Raw genomic sequence first — 20,118 nt, forward strand, 5'->3', positions numbered from 1 at the left:
GAAAGAGAGTTCCCCCATAAACAGCACCAGAAAGAGAGAGAGAGTTCCCCCATAAACAGCACCAGAAAGAGAGAGAGAGAGTTCCCCCATAAACAGCACCAGAAAAAGAGAGAGTTCCCCCATAAACAGCACCAGAAAAAGAGAGAGTGGTCCCCATAAACAGCACCAGAAAGAGAGTGGTCCCCAAAAATAGTATCAGGAGAGTGCCCCCTTAAACAGTGCCAGAGAGAGAGTGCCCCCATAAATAGTACCACTGTACCAGTATAACGCTGGTGAGTGTGGATCCACTGTGCTTCGGGCCACGCTTACCCTGGAGGGGCATGACTAAGTGACTGCCTGGCATTCTCTAGAGCCTCTGGTGGTGAGGATAGACTGGGCCGCCAATAGTCGCCAGGTACCACTCCAGGGCAGTCCCCGGTACTGCAGCAGCTGACCAGAGGGTCAGAGGCTCGGGTACGCGGTACATGAAGGCAAAGACGGGCCGAGGTCGGAGCAGGCAGCACAGGATCAATACATGTAGCCGAGGTCAGACAGGACGGGTCGGTAACGAGATACAGACAATGGAGAAAAGCATGAACGGGTGCTATCACAATAGGATCCAACATTCGGGCAAGGGCTGGAGAAAGGAGCTGTCTAATAAAGACCCTGCTGATACAGGAACCTAATCACTGTCACGGCAGCAACTCGCATGCCTCCTCAGCACCGCCGCGCTCACCGTGCGGTTTCTCCTCGTACCAGGCCGTCCTGCTGAGTTTGTTTGCACCTGGTATCCATCTAGCCTTAGGGGGGTGTGGTTGGTCCCCTCAGGACACAGCAGGGTTAAAATCCTGCAGAGACCGTCCATGCCCCCCTAAGGCTAGATGGATACTACATTCAGGTGTAGCTGTGTGCTGAGGAGCACAGGAGGAAACAAACTCAGCAGGACGGCCAGGCACGAGGAGAAACCGCATGGTGAGCAGGGCGGCGCTGAGGATGAGAGTGCCTCCATAAACGGTATCAGAAGGAGAGTGCCTCCATAAACGGTATCAGAAGGAGAGTGCACCCATAAACGGTATCAGAAGGAGAGTGCCTCCATAAACGGTATCAGAAGGAGAGTGCACCCATAAACGGTATCAGAAGGAGAGTGCCTCCATAAACGGTATCAGAAGGAGAGTGCACCCATAAACGGTATCAGAAGGAGAGTGCACCCATAAACGGTATCAGAAGGAGAGTGCACCCATAAACGGTATCAGAAGGAGAGTGCCTCCATAAACGGTATCAGCAGGAGAGTGCCCCCATAAACGGTATCAGCAGGAGAGTGCCTCCATAAACGGTATCAGCAGGAGAGTGCCTCCATAAACGGTATCAGCAGGAGAGTGCCTCCATAAACGGTATCAGAAGGAGAGTGCACCCATAAACGGTATCAGAAGGAGAGTTCCCCCATACACGGAATCAGAAGGAGAGTGCCTCCATAAACGGTATCAGCAGGAGAGTGCCTCCATAAACTGTATCAGAACATTTTCCCCATATACAATACCAGTAAGAGAGCGCCTCCATAAACCGTATCATCAGTGCCTCCATAAAAAGTGCCAGAAAGAGAGCTCCCAAGTTAACAGTATTAGGTTGAGAGTGTCACCATAAACAATATGAGTAGGAGAGTGCCCTCATAAACAGTAGAAGCCAAAGAGTGTCACTATGAAGTGTTAGCCAGGTCAGGGACAGACATGCCATTAATGCAACCTGTACAGCCGCACAGGGGCCCAAGAGGTAAGGGGGCCACTACCACCTTCAAAGCAGGTGGAAATGTACATTATGGTGAGCAAAGGGCCCATATATAGTTCTAACACAGGGGCCTCTTCTGTCTGTGAGTCATAGAGTGCTGCTATAATAAGTACCAGCCAGAGTTCCTCTATAAACAGCACCAGAGTGCTCCCATAAACTGTGTCAACCATGGAGAGCACCAAATAATAGTATTAGCCAGTAAGTGCACTCATAAACAGTGCCAGACAAAAAATGCCCCCCCCCCCCATAAACCGTGATAGCCAAAATGTTTTAATATAAAATACACACAGCTTTTCCTCCTGAATGAGCAACAACCCGATGTCCAGACGTCGTCTTCTGTAACAGACCTTGTGGATTTACTGGAGACCACAAGATCTCCTCTTTCCCGTGAGACTCCTGGGTACATTGGGGAGTTGGTCAGTATTTGTTAGATGTATAGACGCTTTAAAGGGGTTGTCCGATATAAGAAAAAAAGTACAATATGTTCTTTATTCCAAAAACAATTCCACTTCAGTCCATTGGTTGCGTCAAGTATTGCAGGCATAATTATACTGGGTGTAGGCTGTGTCGAACTGTGGTACCGAAAGCCCACCATTAACACTGGTTCTTGGGCTTGCTCTTCACCTACATGCAAATATTATTGGCTGGGGATCGAGGATAACATGTGGTTTGTTGCTGCTCTTTTATGTTCTTTCAGCCTAAGCTTACAAAAATAATAAAATAGGTAGTTTGTTAACTAAATGAGATGCTGTTTGGCACTTTTGTCTCCATGTAGTGTATAAAGTGTAGTGTGACAAGCACTGCTCGTGTGTGGGGCCCACCCGGGGATTCACCTGTTCTCTGGTGGGCCATTCCATGCCTGGTTGTAGGGGCTTAAAAAAGAATAAAATAGGTAGCTTGTTAAATAAATGAGATGTTGGTGGGTACTTTTGTCTCCATGTAGTGTATAAAGTGTAGTGTGGCAAGCACTGCTCGTGTGTGGGGCCCACCTGGGGATTCACCTGGTCTCCGGTGGGCTACTCTGAGCCTGGCTGTAGGTGCTGCAAAAAAGAATAAAATAGGTAGTTAAATGAGATGCTGTTTGGTACTTTTGTCTCCATGTAGTTTATCAAGTGTAGTGTGGCAAGCACTGCTCATGTGTGGGGCCCATCCGAGGATTCACCTGTTCTCCGGTGGGCCAGTCCGAGCTGGTTTTAGGAGTTTAAAAATAAAATAGGTAGTTACTTAAATAAGATGCCGGTTGCTACTTTTGTCTTCATGTAGTGCACCAAGTGTACTGTGCCAAGCACTGTTCATGTGTGGGACCCACCCGGGAATTCACCTGTTCTCCGGTGGGCCAGTCCGAGCCTGGATGTAGGGGTTTCAGAACCTGGAGCTTAGAGGGACTCAAAAGGTCTCTTTGGCTCATATGAAAAGACCAATAGTATTAATAACTGGGGGCTGTGTTGAAGATTTTGCCTTGCGACTAGTTCCAAGACTAATTGCAGCTCAGCCCAATTCAAGTGTACAGGGCTAAACCTTAATATCAGACACAGTCCATAGGCGAGAGCGGCGCTGTTTCTGAAAACCAGAATCTACTTTTTTAATCCTATACAACCCCTTTAAATGGATCCTTCCCATAACATTACCAAGTCCCTAAATTAAAGGGTCGCAATATAATTTTTTTGCGCTTGTCAGGGTCACTTCTTGCTCTTCCAGGGTGTGCTCGCCACCAGGGCACATGCTCAGAATTCATTGGAAATCTTCCCAATTGAACACTATTATGCAATGTATGTGATTATCGCAGAGTACACAGTGTATCGTTGTGTTGATCTCCGGATCACACTTCCTTCCTGTCCCAGACAAACGTAAGAGTCCTGCTTAATTCATGTAAATGTAAGTGTTTGTGTAACTGTATGAGGTCACGGCATGAGATCAGGAAGTCATATGTGAAATAGAGAGTTCTCTCTGGTTTCGGATGAGCCCCGCGCATGTGTTTATTCTCATCGCCACGTCTTTCCATGGGCTGTTCAGAATTTATTGCACATATTGCCGTAAAATGTTATTCTCGTATTTCCCACAACTGTGCAATGAGTGGGGACATGGTAGAATGACTGGTAAGTGTGAGGAGATCTTGCAAAAGTTCCCATTACTTGTGTATGAAGAGAATTGCTTATATGACATATCCCTAATAGAATTTCCTGTATTAGAGCAGAACGATTGGATTAAATCCCAATTTGTGAGTAAAGGATGATTAACATAGCAGATTTCTGCCAACAAGATCCGGTCAAGGAAGTAATCAGGTTGATCAACACTCGTTTAAAGCCCATTGTATGCGGTGAAACTGTATGGGGACAAACAATTGTTAACGTATACCTATCATACCTGTTGGGCTGCAGCACTCAAATCACACAAACAATCAACGGCTGCTGATAGCCTGCAGCGCTCACGTGACATTAAAGAGTCAACAGCAGCTGATGGGCTGCAGCAGTCACATCACACAAACAATCAATGGCTGCTGATAGCCTGCAGCGCTCACGTGACATTAAGGAGTCAACAGCAGCTGATGGGCTGCAGCAGTCACATCACACAAACAATCAATGGCTGCTGATAGCCTGCAGCGCTCACGTGACATTAAAGAGTCAACAGCAGCTGATGGGCTGCAGCACTCACATCACATAAACAATAACTTGCTGATAGTTGTGTGTCCGACCGCTGGAACCAGCACCGATCGGCAGAATGGATCATTTTTATCCTTAAAGGGGCTCTTTTATCCCCGTTACAAAATGTAGGAACAGATCGGACCCCTGACCACCTCTTCATTCATTCTCTATGCGGCTGCTGGGAAAAGCCCCATGGACAATGGATGGATCGGCGTTCGGATATGCACACTGCCGCTCCGTTCAAATGGGGATAAAAGTTTTCCGTTCTGCCGATCAGTGGTCGGACCCCCACTAATTGTAGAATGGTTTAATTCTATCCCTAAAAAATGATCATTGTCGGCATGAGATGTGGTGCTGACAACGATGATTTTCAGGTGGATATAAAAGATGGAACCCACCAGTGGAGATTCATCGGCTTATTGCCGCCATGGGCTAATGAACAGGCACAAGGGTTCTCTCAAATGCTCGTTAAGCCGATCAGCCCTAATTTTTCAGTATATACACCAGATTGATAATATGTATGGAGATCTTGGAAGACGGTGCAGAGAAAGAATGCATGATAGGGATGGGCGGACCGGGGGAAGTTCAGGTTCTCAACCAAACTTTATTTAAAATCTCTCTCTCCCTCTATCTCTCTCCTCACCCCCCGGATCTCTCTCCTTACCCCCCGGATCTCTCGATCTCTCTCCTTACCCCCCGGATCTCTCGATCTCTCTCCTTACCCCCCGGATCTCTCTCCTTACCCCCCGGATCTCTCTCCTTACCCCCCGGATCTCTCTCCTTACCCCCGGATCTCTCTCCTTACCCCCGGATCTCTCAATCTCTCTCCTTACCCTCGGATCTCTCGATCTCTCTCTTTACCCCCCAGATCTCTCTATCTCTCTTTATCTCTCTCTTTACCCCCCAGATGATCTCTCTATCTCTCTCTTTACCCCCCGGATGATCTCTCTATCCCTCTCCTTACCCCCCGGATCTCTTGATCTCTCTCTCCTTACCCCCCGGATCTTTCGATCTCTCTCCTTACCCCCAGATCTCTCAATCTCTCTCCTTACCCAAGATCTCTCTCCTTACCCTCAGATCTCTCGATCTCTCTCCTTACCCTCAGATCTCTCTCCTTACCCCCAGATCTCTCGATCTCTCTCCTTACCCCCAGATCTCTCGATCTCTCTCCTTACCCCCAGATCTCTCGATCTCTCTCCTTACCCCCAGATCTCTTGATCTCTCTCCTTACTCCCAGATCTCTCGATCTCTCTCCTTACCCCCGGATCTCTCTCCTTACCCCCGGATCTCTCTCCTTACCCCCGGATCTCTCTCCTTACCCCCGGATCTCTCAATCTCTCTCTCTTTACCCCCCAGATGATCTCTCTATCTCTCTCTTTACCCCCCAGATCTCTCTATCTCTCTCTCTTTACCCCCCAGATGATCTCTCTATCTCTCTCTTTACCCCCCGGATGATCTCTCTATCCCTCTCTTTACCCCTCGGATCTCTCAATCTCTCTCCTTACCCTCGGATCTCTCTATCTCTCTCTTTACCCCCCGGATGATCTCTCTATCCCTCTCTTTACCCCCCGGATCTCTCAATCTCTCTCCTTACCCTCGGATCTCTCGATCTCTCTCTTTACCCCCCAGATCTCTCTATCTCTCTTTATCTCTCTCTTTACCCCCCAGATGATCTCTCTATCTCTCTCTTTACCCCACGGATGATCTCTCTGTCTCTCTCTTTACCCCCCGGATGATCTCTCTATCCCTCTTTTTACCCCCCCCGGATCTCTCTATCTTTACCCCTGGATCTTCTGAACACTGCAACGGACTTCAGGACAAAGTCCATGTTCGGCGTTCAGCCTCGGACACCCATCTCTAATCCTTAATAACGTTACTCGTGTAGTAATTGCATCCTGTTTCCCGACACTTTCTATGGGGTTCGGACATCCTCTAGTTTAGCGTTTAGGCATCAATGGAGTCATGTTTGGTATTTTAGTATCTGCCTCAGGCCAGCAGTGATACAATGCATCAGTCAGGCCTATTCCTTGTGTGAGTCACAGACAAGCTGCTGACAAGCATGGCAGTCATGCCGGCGTCACACACCAGTCGCATCAGTGCGGCCACAATGAGTCCCCAGCTGGGATTGTGTCACAAGGACACGTTTGTACATGGAGCTGTGTATGGCGGAGCCGTGTATGTGTGTTATTGTGAGCGCTGCTATTATCCGCCGCTGCTGGGCGGACACTCTCCGAGCAGAAAAGGAAACTGTGTTCCCATCGTGTCATATTTTAAGACGTTTCCCCCCTGAGGTTTACCTTATCACTGGTAGCAAACAGCTCCTTATCTCACAGCTTTTCTTTCAGGAAACAGAGGACATACTGTAGTCCTTATTGTAGGGAGGATACCCGCACTCAATGTAAAAAAGTAATAGCACATCAGGGGTTAAAGTTCCATAATTAAACTTGTATTTGGGGCTAAAAATCATTTTTGCAGTTGAGTCTGTTTAAAAATTTGGCACCGTTTTGCTCTTACAGGCTTCAACTTTGATGTGGTCTATGGTCATAAATCAGCTAAGAAGAGCTCAGAAAAAGACAGAGAACAGAGTTTACTAACTCCCAATCAGACTGTCAGAATGAGCTCAATGATCGATTCTCAGTTAACTCATTCTGCAGCCAGCAAAGAGTATATAGAAAGGTACAAAACTGTTAATGACACCGAATTGCAAAAATAATTTTTAGCCCAAATTACATGCACTTAAAGGGGAATTCCCATCTCCAAGATCCTATCCCAATATGTAGTAGGTGTAATAATAATAATAATAATATTATTAGCAAATATCTCCAATTAGAAATGTAGTATAGTTCTTCTGTTTCGCTATATCTCTTTCCTCATGTGCAGGCATCGCAGGACCTTAGGGGACCTTAATGGGACAACCCCTTTAATGGATCTCTAACAAAATGTGAGATAATCTTTAGTTTCTGAGGAGGAGGTTTTGTCATTTAACAAATTTTCGCTTCCATTTTTTTCATCTGTGCTTTCTATGACCTGTAACTCTCTTCATATGTTTTTTTATTTTTTTGCCATCGACAAAGCAATATGAGGTTGCTTTTTATAAGGGTCAGTACAATTACAAAAATGCCAAATTGACATATTTTTTTTTTTAAATTTTACTACTTTCCAAAAATGAAAAAAAAATCCACATTCTGAGAGATGTATCTTCTTTATATACGTCTATCTATAATCTGCTCTTGTCCATTTATTTTAAACCCCAAAACAACCCCCCCCCTTGTTAAGGCTGTGTCCACTTTAGCAACTCAATGTAACGCTAAAATGGTAAAAGGACCCTTTCAATGCATTTTATCGTTTCGCGCACACAGCTCCTCTGCAGAATTTGGTCTCAATGGTAACAGACTACAACTAGCCCCTGCGTAGTCTAATCCTGTCTTATATTATATCCTGTTCGTCCCCCACTTTGTGCAAACAAACAGTATGTGAGCCAGACATAAGAGTACAGAGAGAAGGCAGGGTCTGACTACAGAGGGATTGTTTGTTGTCTGTTACCATGGAGATGCATAGTCCATATAGGAGCTGTAGAAGCGGTAGGAAGATTTTAATTGAAGGGGTTTTCTAAAATCTGCGGGATAATGGAATCTAAGTGAAATAAGTGTTGGTCGCTCATGCTCCGCTCATTCCTATGAGAATGCCGAAAACCGGCCATATCAGTCACTGCTCCATTCACACCGGGCTCTGGTTCTCGGGATCGGTGCGACTCAGACCTCCATGGACAGGGAATGATTTCCAAACTTGAGAATACTCTTTTAAGACCTATTTCAAAGTTACTTTATTTTCCACATTACGAGCATTGACTAGTGTTTAATTTCTTATGATGACTAGACCGGTCTGCTCTACTCTAATGGCCAGATACTTCAAAAGATGACTTAATTGTTGTCTTTTTTTGTCTACGTCCCTCCAGGCACATCCTGTTTTTTTTTTTTATTGCCTACATGACTCATTACAAAATTGCATCCAATTTTCTGTCTTTGCTTTTCTTATTTGCTGATCTGTATATCCTGGTCGGCACTCGAACAACTGTTCTCTCCTCGACATAAGCAGCGCCAATGTTTCCTGCGATGGCATATCACCATTGAATTTATATGCCTATTTGTCAGATCTAATCGAGAAATTGGGGGTGAAGATGGTGCCAGGAGGAAGGTTGGTCGGGATAGGTCTTCTAGCAAAGAAGTGTAATGGGAGGATCTTAAACTTGTCTGCTGAGATGTCAGGGTTATATAGCATAGGAACTATAAGTGGTGATAACAGAAAATGTCTGGGGAAATAAGGATTAGCCATATTGAATTTCAGCATGCCCAATCAGTTAGTTCCGCTGGAGGTGCCAGGCAGAAATCTATTCCCCTCTCCTGCTTGAGAACATTTGCCGAGCATCCACGTCTATTGGGGTTCAGGGGTAAGAACTGTTGGCTGAGCTACCGATGGTATATGGTCTCCTACAGATGTGATTCTTTTTCTGGTATCCGATGATAATCTTATATCCATTGTCCCAAAACATAGATCAGAAATACCAAATTTTCAGCTAACCCTCACCATCCCAAGGATCCTGCCAATACTGTCCTGGTTCATCTGGTGGCATTTGTGTCACCACATTTTTTATCTGATATCACCTTAGGAACTGACACCACCAGAAATATCAAGATGGAGGAGGCACAAAATTCAGAACAAAAAGACGACAACGAGTAACGATTGAAAAATGTTTCTATTCCCACAATTGTTGAAGCCACTTAAAGTCACTTGACATTGGGCGTAGTCCTTTCTCAAGCTTGAGAAAGGTTCTGTGATCGGGCCGAAACGTCGCCACATGGGCTAATAAAGTCCACACTTTTTGCCTAATAATGGAGTTCTGCCTCTTTTCATCTTTATATATCTGACGGATTATGGGATTCTTTGTCCAGGAGGCTTGCACCATGAGTTTTTCACATTTTTTCTGCATGTTTGCTGCTTAATTTTTCTCTATTTATCTATCTAACCCTTATCTATCCATATCTATCTATCCTTCTATCTGTCCTTCTATCTATCTATCTATTGTGAGGCAGTGATTGGGATCGTATACGAGGGACGTTATATATCCCCCAGAATGTGTACAGAGACCTATTAAATCCATTGGAGTGCATTGCAGTCACAAACTCACCTGCGGCTGCAATGCAGGAGTGAAGGTGAGCAATCACCTGGTCAGGCTATCTGGCTAAGGCAGATTAAGTAAAACCCGGCAGGGCCTTCATTTCTTGGAGGAGGTCACAGGAGGCAGTGGGGCGGCCTCCTCCCTCCAACCTGGGTTTTCCAGTGGCTCTTGCCACAGGTCCTTTAAAAACCCTGCACTAAGGTTTAGTGTTGTTCTATGTTGGAACCTGCTAGGAGCACAGCAGGAAAGCTCAGCAGGACTGAGTGTGGCTGGACCCACTCCTGGGAAGCCTCTGCATCTGTCAGGCTCTGAGTGGCCCGGCGCGGCCGTTGCTCACGGCAACCGTTGTTTAAGGACTCGTGTTAACCCGGCTGCGAACCGGAGGACTTTTCTGTTTACCCGTGAGTTGCTGAATAAAGCAGTTTATGTTGGACTTGCTTGGGTCACTGCCTCAGTTACTGCACGGTGTGAACACTGCCACCTTACACTATCTATCTATCCTTCTATCTAGCTATGCTTCTATCTATTATCTATCTAATCCTTATCTATCTATCCAGCTATCCTTCTATCTAGCTATTATATATATATATATATATATATATATATATATATATATATATATATATATATATATATATATATATAATTTGTATATCTATCTATCCACCCACAGGAGAATCCTCCGGTGGGCCACCACCCTCTTATATGGGCAGTACTTGGCACAATATACTTTAATCACTATGTACAGACAAAGGCAGCATCTTATTCATTTAACAATACCAGTTTGTTATATAAATTTGTGATTGAGGACAATGTCACATTTGCATGTAGTTGAAAAGTAGGGCCCTGGACTTGGTTACTGATGGACCCTTGGCACCCCAGTCCAACACTCTATCTATCTATCTATCTATCTATCTATCTATCTATCTATCTATCTATCTATCTATCCTTCTATCCAGGGCCGGACTGGCCATCTGGCATTTCTGGCAAATGCCAGATGGGCTGGTCTGACCGTGGTCCTCATTGTCTAGTAAGCTGTTAACAGTATCTGCATCCTCAAGACACCGATACTGCTTACAGTTGTTATGTAGCACAGAGCCACTGGTTCTGTCACTTACTCTGGCATGCTTCCGTCTGCAGCCTGCCAGAGACACTGTATGCACTGTGACACCGGTAGAAGACGAGACAGATGCTGTGGAGGACGAGGAGTCTGGATTAGGTGAGTATAAGGATTTTTACTTTTGGGAGCTGTGGGGGACCATCATACTATATAGGTTTGCTGTGGGTTGGACGCTACATGTTATATTGCAATATTTTTATTATTCAATCTCATATATTTGTATTATTAGAAATATTGGTCTTGCAGTAAATCTTGATTTCCTTGAGGCAGGGTAATATTAGTTTTGGATATCCCCATCTGGGGCTCAGGGACGGGTACAGCATAGGCCTTTATACATTCAAATGCCAGAGCTGAAACTCAGTCCCAGTCCATCCCTGCTTTTCTTTCTATCTATCCATTTATTTACCGATTTATCTTCTATCTATCCCGCGTGGCGCCGTTAATGTTATGTTGCATCATACATGTCAACAAGATGGTGAATGACTTACAAAAAAAGAGAAACCCATCATTCTGTGTGTAAATAACTTCCACCAATTGTGATATCACTTTACTTGCTGGCAGTGGTTTAAACTCAGTGTAATTTTTGTATCTCCGCAGATAAGTCTCCTCCCTGTGAAGAGGAAGAGGTCCCTGGAAAACAGAAGTGAGATTCCTTCTGACATAAATCACGGACTACTTTTTTAAAGCCACCAACTATAATGCGGAGGAATACAGTATCAACTTTTACAAAAGAAACTTCTTGATGCGCAGTGATATATACGCGCTGAACGCGTTGCCTGGAGCCAGACAGCGCCCACTGGGTTCTGATTGGAGGATTGTCGAGTGACGCTTAGAACAAGAGGAGGGAATCTCCGTGTAAACGGTGGCTGTGATGGGACAAAACTATTCAGATCGCGCAGCCAAAGCTGCTGTAGGTTTCTCCGCTGGCGGAGAGTGGAAGAAGCGCCTCCGAGTGCGAAGGAGGCGGAGAAGAGAAGACAAAAGCCCGGCTGAGGACCTCGCTTGTCCGGAAAAGGGCAGGAGGCCGCCTTCCAATAGAAGAAAACACAATCTAAGTATACAGCAGCCTGAATTGGAAGGGAAACCATCAGCAAGTCTCATACAAGAAAGGTCTGATGCTGGCTGCAATGCTGCACCTAGGACAGTGACGAGTGTAACTGATAATAGGCTGACATCCAGTGCAGCACAGAGTATTTCAGCAGATTGCGGATCAGAGGACTTGACCCTTCCAGGAGGAGAGCGCCCACCGTCTGCTGGCCAGGGTACAGCACGGGGTACACCAGCTGCCGCAGCTCCTGACATGAGACTGGATGGGCAGGGTGGGCGGCTCAGAAAGGATATGTCCAAGTTCGATGCCGCCAAGCCCGGTCTGACCACCGCCAAGGAACGAGTATGGCTGGATGACGGAAAGAAGATGATCTTGGGGTCTCCTGCTGACAACCTCAGGATAATGGGGGGCAAAGAGCGGACCCTAGAAGGCGTTGGGCGGATGGATAAAGTGGGCAGCGAAGTTTTGGAACCTGCAGGTGGCAACTGTAGAGAGAACGGACTCCATCACCCCATGAACACCATGGTGGGGGAACAAACTTTTAGAAGACCCCTGTGTGAAGCCACGACGGCTGAGAGCGGAGGGGTTTTATCGCACGTCACCATCTCTGTTGTTCCCCCAGATGATAAAATGGGATCGAACAATCACCCTCATCATTGTCCCGTGGAGGAACTGTGGACTACTGACTCTGGAATCGGTGGCCTTAAGTTAACCGTTACTCCCCCGGATACAGACTGTCCCCCCAAAACCGTGCAGAGTGGCGGCTCGCTGTTCAACAGAAGGGGACCCCCTTTTCTTCTGAACTCCGATACCCACAACTATGCCATCCCCCGACTTATTGTCACCCGAGATGTCAGTCCTAAGCGCTGCGTGCCCCAGTCTTTGTCCCCCCAGTTCCTTGAAACGGGGTTCAGCCTTGACGTCCCCCTCTCGGGTGAGGCCGAGTCGCCCTGCTCGGATAGCGGCTGTGGTGGGTCCCCAGTGCCTTCCCTTTTTCTACGCAAGTTGTCCAGTTCCTCCGGCCTCTCGTCGGCTTCATCCTTCGAGGAGTCTGAAGATGACTTCATCGGCAGTGACTTAGAGTCCAGTGGGTTAATGGTCTGCGGTGCCGAGGAGCACGGAGCATCAGTAAGTTTAGAGCCGAGGCTTTTTTTTTTTTTTTGGTGTGAGAGGGGGGGGGACTTCGTTCCTGAGAGGTGAGATTATTGCAACATGTGGCTCCTCAGCTGCTCCGAAACTACAACTCGCAGCATGCCCTGACATCCTCCAGTTATCGGAGCGTGCTGGGAGTTGTAGTTTATGAAGCAGGTGAATAGTCGCAAGCAGTTGACCGTAGCACAGATCTTACGATTGCAACGATCTGTCACGTTCCGCAATGTCCTATTCATGTTGCATGACCAAAGCCAAAGCCATGGGCTGGTGTCACCGGCGACTGTCGGGCATTGCTGAGCAGATGTGGGTGACTTATGACGATCACATGAGCTCTGACTATCATCCATCTTCCCTTACCATAAGGAATTCTAGTGGTCTCACCTGATTCTCATATGACAGCCGAAACTCACTCGCATCTTAGAGATCTGATCGTCTTATCACATTCCCACCATTCTGAATTTGTAATTCTTTTTCTTTTCTCTTCTGACCTGTCATAATGAATTGTCAGAAGAAGTTGTGTTAGAGGTTCAGTACTGCCAGCACGGGGGTGCAGCGCTTTTTTGCATGGCCTCCATTGATAGTGACGCTCCTTTGATAGTGACGCTGTTGCATGTCCTACCGGCACCATCGCCACCTTATGTTCTTGTAATCTGCGGATTCTCTGAACGCCGGGGAAGCATTAATAGCCGTAGCTTGGCACTCACAATGGCAGTTTTGTTTATTTAGTGTTTCATCTCTTTTAGTAAGCCAAAATCTGGAGTGGAACCAGATGGAGCAGCCCAAAGCCGCCCCGGCTAGTAGCCTCTGTGACTTTCAATTTGCTTGTAAACAGTAACTTGATTTTCGGGGGGATCGGCTCTTTCATCCTGAAAACCGTGCATACGGTTGTAATGGTTTTATAGGCGAGATTGCTATTCCCCTGCAAAATGAATGAACTCCCTACTAGCCCCTAGGGATGAGCGGACCCGTGGAAGTTCGGGTTTTGGTACCCGACCAAAACTTTAGTCCATAGTTTAGTTTGGATACCAGAACTGTTCCTGAACTTGAACCAGAACCTCATTGAAAACGATGGGTACTTGAACTTAGGAGCAAGAAAATTCTCTCGCTCCGTGTGTTGGAGCCCGTCTTGGTCTTGACTTACTATACTAACCGAACATACTGATGTGTGAATAAGGACTCGTTCTGACGGGTGTACTTTTGGTCCCTAGGCTGTCCTTGTGCCAAACATGAGCATATCATGGACAGCACATAGACCAATGCAAGTAAATAGGATCTATTGCAATAATCAGGAACTAATCTGCCTGTAAAAAATGAATGACAAATAGGTGAAAAATTGGCTTTTTTTTAAATAAAAAAATTGGACTATTTTTCCATTTGGTCTTCCGAGCGATAAGCATAAAGGCCCCCATACACATTAGACTAACTTTGGCCAAGCTCACAGATATCAACGGGATCGGCCATCAGTCTAATGTGTATGGGAGGCCCCGATTCTCCCCCTACATAAGGTGTCAGGGAAGATAAGGATCTGATGTGTTCGATTTTGGACTTTTTCTCTGTTATAAGCCTGATGGTCTCGATTATGAGAAATGTCTGTCAGTGGCACTGTCATAGAGAACATAGGAGCACTCGGACGATCCATATGGAGGAGTCGGAGAAGATAGCCACTGTCGGCCGAACCTGGTGTATGGGGGCTTTAGACAGAGGTTAGTTGCCCTGTAGATGTTTTACAATTGAAACCGCTCTGTGTATGGCATCCACAAAAAAAGAGAAAATGATCATCCCTTGGTCTGATATCACTTCTATTGGGTCACCACTGTGGGGTGTATATGATCCATTATACTGGTGCTCAGCAGCTGATACAATACAATGACCAAACTTATGAAAAGATCATTTGTCTCTTTCAATTCAAGTTTTCCCTTTGATGCCGGTCGTACAATCCATTTGGCTTCCATTTTTAATATCCGTCTTTGACAATCGCCCCTTTTTCATGATGACATAGGCACCGAGAAAGCTCCCAGCGTATTGGGATGTCCTCCTTATGTATACCTCTGATGGAGGCCTCTGCGATGGTGTGAACAGACCCTATGGGTGGCCTATAAACATTAGGCTAAAGTTTATGAAAATGACCATAACGAGCGATTGTCGGGTGAAATTTAACAATGAACGATCGTATAAGGTGACTGATAACTTCATCTGCTGAAAAGAGCCTTGTAAGAATATATATGGCCAGGTTCCAATCTGTGCACGATTGTTCACCAATCTTTCAAACACTTGCTAACTTCTATCTAATGTGTATGGGTTAACCCATCACCAATATTTATCGACTGTCCTCAAGATGTATGATCAGTGGTGGTCCAACTGTTGGGACCCCAGTAATCCAAAGAACAAGGGTCCCCTTTGTGAGTTCAGTGGTAATGTGAATGCATAACCCTGCAATGATCATGCATGCTGAATCTTTATTCTTGGAATTGGTGGGCATCCTGCAGTTGGACCACCTCTGATCATACATTTATCACCTGCGGGTAGGTGCTAAATATTGCTTATGGGATACCCCCATGCATTAGTAACGAGTGTCTGATCTGACAACCATCCAATGTCGGTGGCCAGCTCCATTTGCAATGGTATTACAGCTGGAGAGGTCCAGAAGGTCTCCAGATGTCCTCAGACCCATGAACGGCCGCCATCTCCTCATTCCCTGGATGCCCTCAGTCAGTTTGCATGTGGCATTGGACGGAGTACAACGTGTTTTGTTTGATAAGAATAGATATCCGAGGCTAGGTTATATTGTCTTCTCAAGTTATTTACATGCTTCTAAATATAACCCCTGGAAACGCACCCATCCCTCACCTATTTTCAGAACTAGTTGGAAAAACCTGTTCTTAAAACATAGGGTGAGGATGTGTGAATCAGTTAATCCCTTTCTGTGGCGCCCTAATCCTCTGATACGTGTTACTTACACGGGAGCAATTCCACCCATCGAGCACTTATGTAAGGATACAGTCAGCATTACTGCTCATTTCAAGGAATTCTCCACCTTGGTGATTTTATACAATTTAGGAGTGTGTTCTTAGGTTTCATAAAGACGCCATTGATCTGTAGGATATTTGCATCTACTACAGCTTACAGGGATCCTGACAGTAGATTAATGCAGCCCGAACTATCCATATAGTGTATCTAGTGTATATGGGACACTGTATGTCCATACAAATTATATAGGACACACGTCTTAGTCATTGAATTCAGGTTTTTCATTCAGTCCCACGGTCCCCCCACTTTGGTGTATAACATCCGGCCCGACGCCCCCCTTGGTGTATAACCAAGAACTCACTAATACCAGCGCGGTCCTGTAATAGGAGCCACCGGGGTAACAAGTCCGTTCATGACATTTCTTCCCTCCTAAATTTTCCCCCATCACCTGTGAGTGATATTATTGAGAAGCGGAAGGAACCACAGCAACTCAGCCCCGAAGTGGAGACCCTGTAACATTACAGACCGGGGGGCCGAGTGCTGAGGAGCAGAGGGCAGAAAAGTCACCAACGTTCTGCTGACTACATAACTGCAGAGTCCAGACGTCCTCTGGTATTAACATCAGCACAAACACAGCGGCCCTGCCGGGAGCTTCATGGCCGAGTAGCTGCATGCAGCCTTACATCACCAAGCACAATGCCGAGCGTCGGTTGGAGTGGTGTAAAGCCGTAACCACTGGACTCTGGAGGAAACGTGTCCAGTGCAGTGACTTATCACACTTTTCTGATGGATGAGTCTGGGTTTGATGAACGCCAGGAGAACGTTACCCGCCTGACTGCATTGTGCCCCCTATAATGTTTGGTGGAGGAGGAATAATGCTAGGGGCTTGTTATCAGGGATCGGCCTCGGCCCCTTAGTTCCAATGAAGGAAAATATTAATACTTCAGCACAAGACATTGTGGACAGTTGTAGACAGCTGTAGACAGTTGTAGACAGCTTTGTGGGAACAGTTTGGGGAAGGCCCTCTTCTGTTCCCCATGACTGTGTCCAGTGACAAGTCCAATAAAAACATGGTTGGGGGACCTCAACCCCATCCAACACCTATAATGGAGATTGTGAGCCCAGCCTCTCCCCAATATCAATATCTGACCTCACAAATGCTCTTCTGGATGAAGGGGCAAGAATTCCTAAAAACACCTCCAAAATCTTGTAGAAATCCTTCCCCGGAGCGTAGGGGCTTTAATAGCAGCAAAGTGGGGACCAACTACATGTTAATGTCTATGGATGTAGATTGTAAGGTCATAAAAACCCCTGTAGGTGTCATGTGGAGGGGGCACATACTTTTGTCTTTATAGTGTACATGTGGGGCTATGATGTGACCACTTTATGGAAACCTAATAGGGCAGCCATGTACAGAGCAAAGCATGCCACGGAATAACTCTATACATATGAGGCGGGTGACCCCTTAAAGCTTCGGAGGAACATACTTTAACCCAAAATCTTAGACTTCACCGAATAATCATATCTGTGACGTATCGGAAAATATTTTTCACCAAAGTTCTCCTTTCAGTGATTTAATCATCTTTTAACACCGTTTTATGAACCAGGTGTTGATTCTGGATTCATTTTTGGACCGTAGTTGTATTTTTGGATAGTAGGCCTCACTTAGGTCTCTTCATAAAAGACATAAGTTACCCTTAGCAACCAATCAGAGCTCTGCTTTCGTTTCTTAAACTGCTCTGGTAGATTGAAAGCTGCGCTGTGATTGGTTGGTAGGGGCAATAAAGAGATTTCTGTTTTAAACAGTTTCTGCTTTTATATCTCCGCATTTCAGATAAAAACCTTTTAGCCCACAGTTTCCAGATTTTGGGGGAACTTTGAGCCGTACACTCCGCACTCGATGCATTACTCAGTCATTTCTACCTACACATGAATACACATTGTCACTTTCTCCTGTTTCCTCTCAGCTTCTGCTCTCATTTTTTTTTGTTCCGCTTGTTATTTTTTTTTTACTATACTGTTATTTCCAAGTGGTTCCCCTCCCGTCGTGTGATTGCTGGGAATTGGCTCCTTTGATATTTTTAGCACACCCCTTTAAATCTGAGCCAGCCCTGTAATAATATAGGTCCATAGCAATGCTCAGGTGATGACCGCTGCAATACCACACAGAACCTGAGGACAAGTGTGGTGCTGTATTTCAGCCTGAACTCCCCAAAAATGATGTATTTGCAGAACGGAAAAAAATTGTGGTTGAGCGCAGTGTTGTACCATGTCCTCTGGCTGATGGGAGTATTCTTTGAGACTTCTACCTCCTGCTCTTCACATGAATATTAGCAGCAATAGACTGACTCTCACCCTGTCTATTTGTATTGAAGAATAAAATGGGCTTGCTGTAACCTAGGCAAAAGTCATTGTACAGAAGGAGGAGGAGGAGGTGAGCTGTAATATCGCCTATTGTAAATGTGGATCGCGTGTAATTAGTCTTTTGTACAGGACAGAGGGGGAGGAGGTGAGCTGTGCCACCACCTATTGTGAATGGTGGATCCTATGTTATCTATTGTATATAGAGGTGTTATTAGTCATATTGTAATCCTGTCTGTGATGTTCATGAGACTGCTGAAAAGTCTTCTGATGTCACGTTTCCTTTAAGAGTTGCCTGGGATTAGAAAAAAGTTAGGGTCATCTTTTTTTTTTTTCCCCCAAAACAGCGCCACTCTTGTCCATGTGGCCATGTTCAGTATTGCAGCTCGGCTTCACTCACCTGAATAGAGATGAGCTGCAATACCCAACACTACCTCATGGGTGGAATAGCAGCCCTGCTTCACTTATATTATAGAGTCCCTTTAGGCTACAGCGCGACTTTGACATAAAATCTTAGGTGATTTTTCTGTCACTGTGCTCCTGGGGTCCGTAGGCTGGGGACAGGGGTGATGCCCTGCACTCTCAGTATAGACCTGATACCAGGGGAGGTGATGTGCTGATACTGGTTATTGCTGATACTGGTTATTGCTGATACTGGTTATTTTGGTCTTTTCTCTGTTGAATGGAGTTGTCAGGAATTCCAAAGTTCTGTGTCAGAAATTCCTGCCTCACTGAACAAACAGCAGGGTGTGATGTCTCCACCTTCAGGGGAGGTGACTGATCCTCCAGCAGCTGGTTCACCAGGTCTAGCAGAGGGAAACCATCAGTGTTAACCCTTTACTCGCCATGGGATCTTCCCCCCCCCCCCTCCCCCCTGTTCACTTCCAGCAGGCGTGTGCAGCCACCTCTCCATCTATTCTCTGCCTGGATGCATCGCCCACCTAATTTAGCAAGTTGGGGGTTCTTCTATCCTGGATCCATAAGTTATACAATAGTTAATATATAAAATGAAGGTATGTGTTAACGTGGCAGATTTTTCACTTGTTCATTTATTTGAATGGGGATTTGAAGAAACACATCGCGTTCTGATGAAACCTCCGTGTTCCGATTTACGGAATACTTTTTTCAGGGGAAAGGAGCTTATCGGAAACCGTCAGCAAGCTGGTCATTATATACCTATTAGCTAAGCTCCTCATAGAAAAGATCTGAAAAAGCTCTGTGCTGGTTTTGAACCGGTTATGAATTATGGGAGATTTCAGCTCTGAAGCCTTCCTAATTGCTAATGCAGCTTGTGACTTTGTGTTTGCAAAAATTTTAAAGTTTTTTTTAAAAACTTTTTATGTGTATTGAATCTATATACAACCTGTACAGTTGAGGTTTTCTGATATATCCCTGTTTATTAACTGCACGATCTGTCTCTATCGAGCACTGGCTGCAACTTCTGGGTTCTGATTCTTGCCAAACTACAACTCCCAGTATACTTTTTATCAGGTGGGAGTTGTGATTATTCCACCTGTAGGGTAGAGACCAGTTTCACCTCTAGGATCTATACGGTACTATAGCAGAGATGTGCCGTCTGCTCCCCGTAGACCCCGTTCTTGCTTCCTACTGTATAATCCAGCTTTGTCCCTAGATGCCTCTGGAGAGCAGCGGTGCAGATGTTAAGCTGCCTTATGCAAAGCATTATCTGTCTCCCCAGAGGAGCTAATCTTGTGTACGGAGACCGCGCCGCCGGCTGCACGAACTGCTGACTATCCAGGTGACAAGGTATTTCTTTACACAGAGATTTTACTGCATTATTTGGCCCCCTGCAGGATTTAAAGGGACCCTCTGTATTTAAAAGAACACACCTATAGTCCAGCAACTTGCGGCACTCCGACTGCTGTGAAGC

The 20,118-nt window shown here is 45.8% G+C and overlaps 1 protein-coding gene across 2 annotated transcripts in view; it reads left to right on the forward strand.

Annotated features, from left to right (window-relative positions):
- Positions 1–20,118, forward strand: part of LOC141154930 (inositol-trisphosphate 3-kinase A-like) — a 78,288-nt gene that overhangs the window by 25,398 nt on the left and 32,772 nt on the right. For both annotated transcript variants that reach the window (XM_073641494.1, XM_073641493.1), the window contains exon 2: positions 11,297–12,875. In XM_073641494.1, coding sequence (XP_073497595.1) covers positions 11,571–12,875 — 1,305 coding nt within the window. In that variant the 5' untranslated portion in view covers positions 11,297–11,570. The remainder of the gene's footprint in view (positions 1–11,296; positions 12,876–20,118) is intronic.

Source organism: Phyllobates terribilis, unplaced genomic scaffold, assembly GCF_046119375.1.
Source record: "Phyllobates terribilis strain yellow unplaced genomic scaffold, ASM4611937v1 Scaffold_7__3_contigs__length_470593459, whole genome shotgun sequence".
In the NCBI taxonomy this organism is placed as follows: Eukaryota; Metazoa; Chordata; class Amphibia; order Anura; family Dendrobatidae; genus Phyllobates; species Phyllobates terribilis.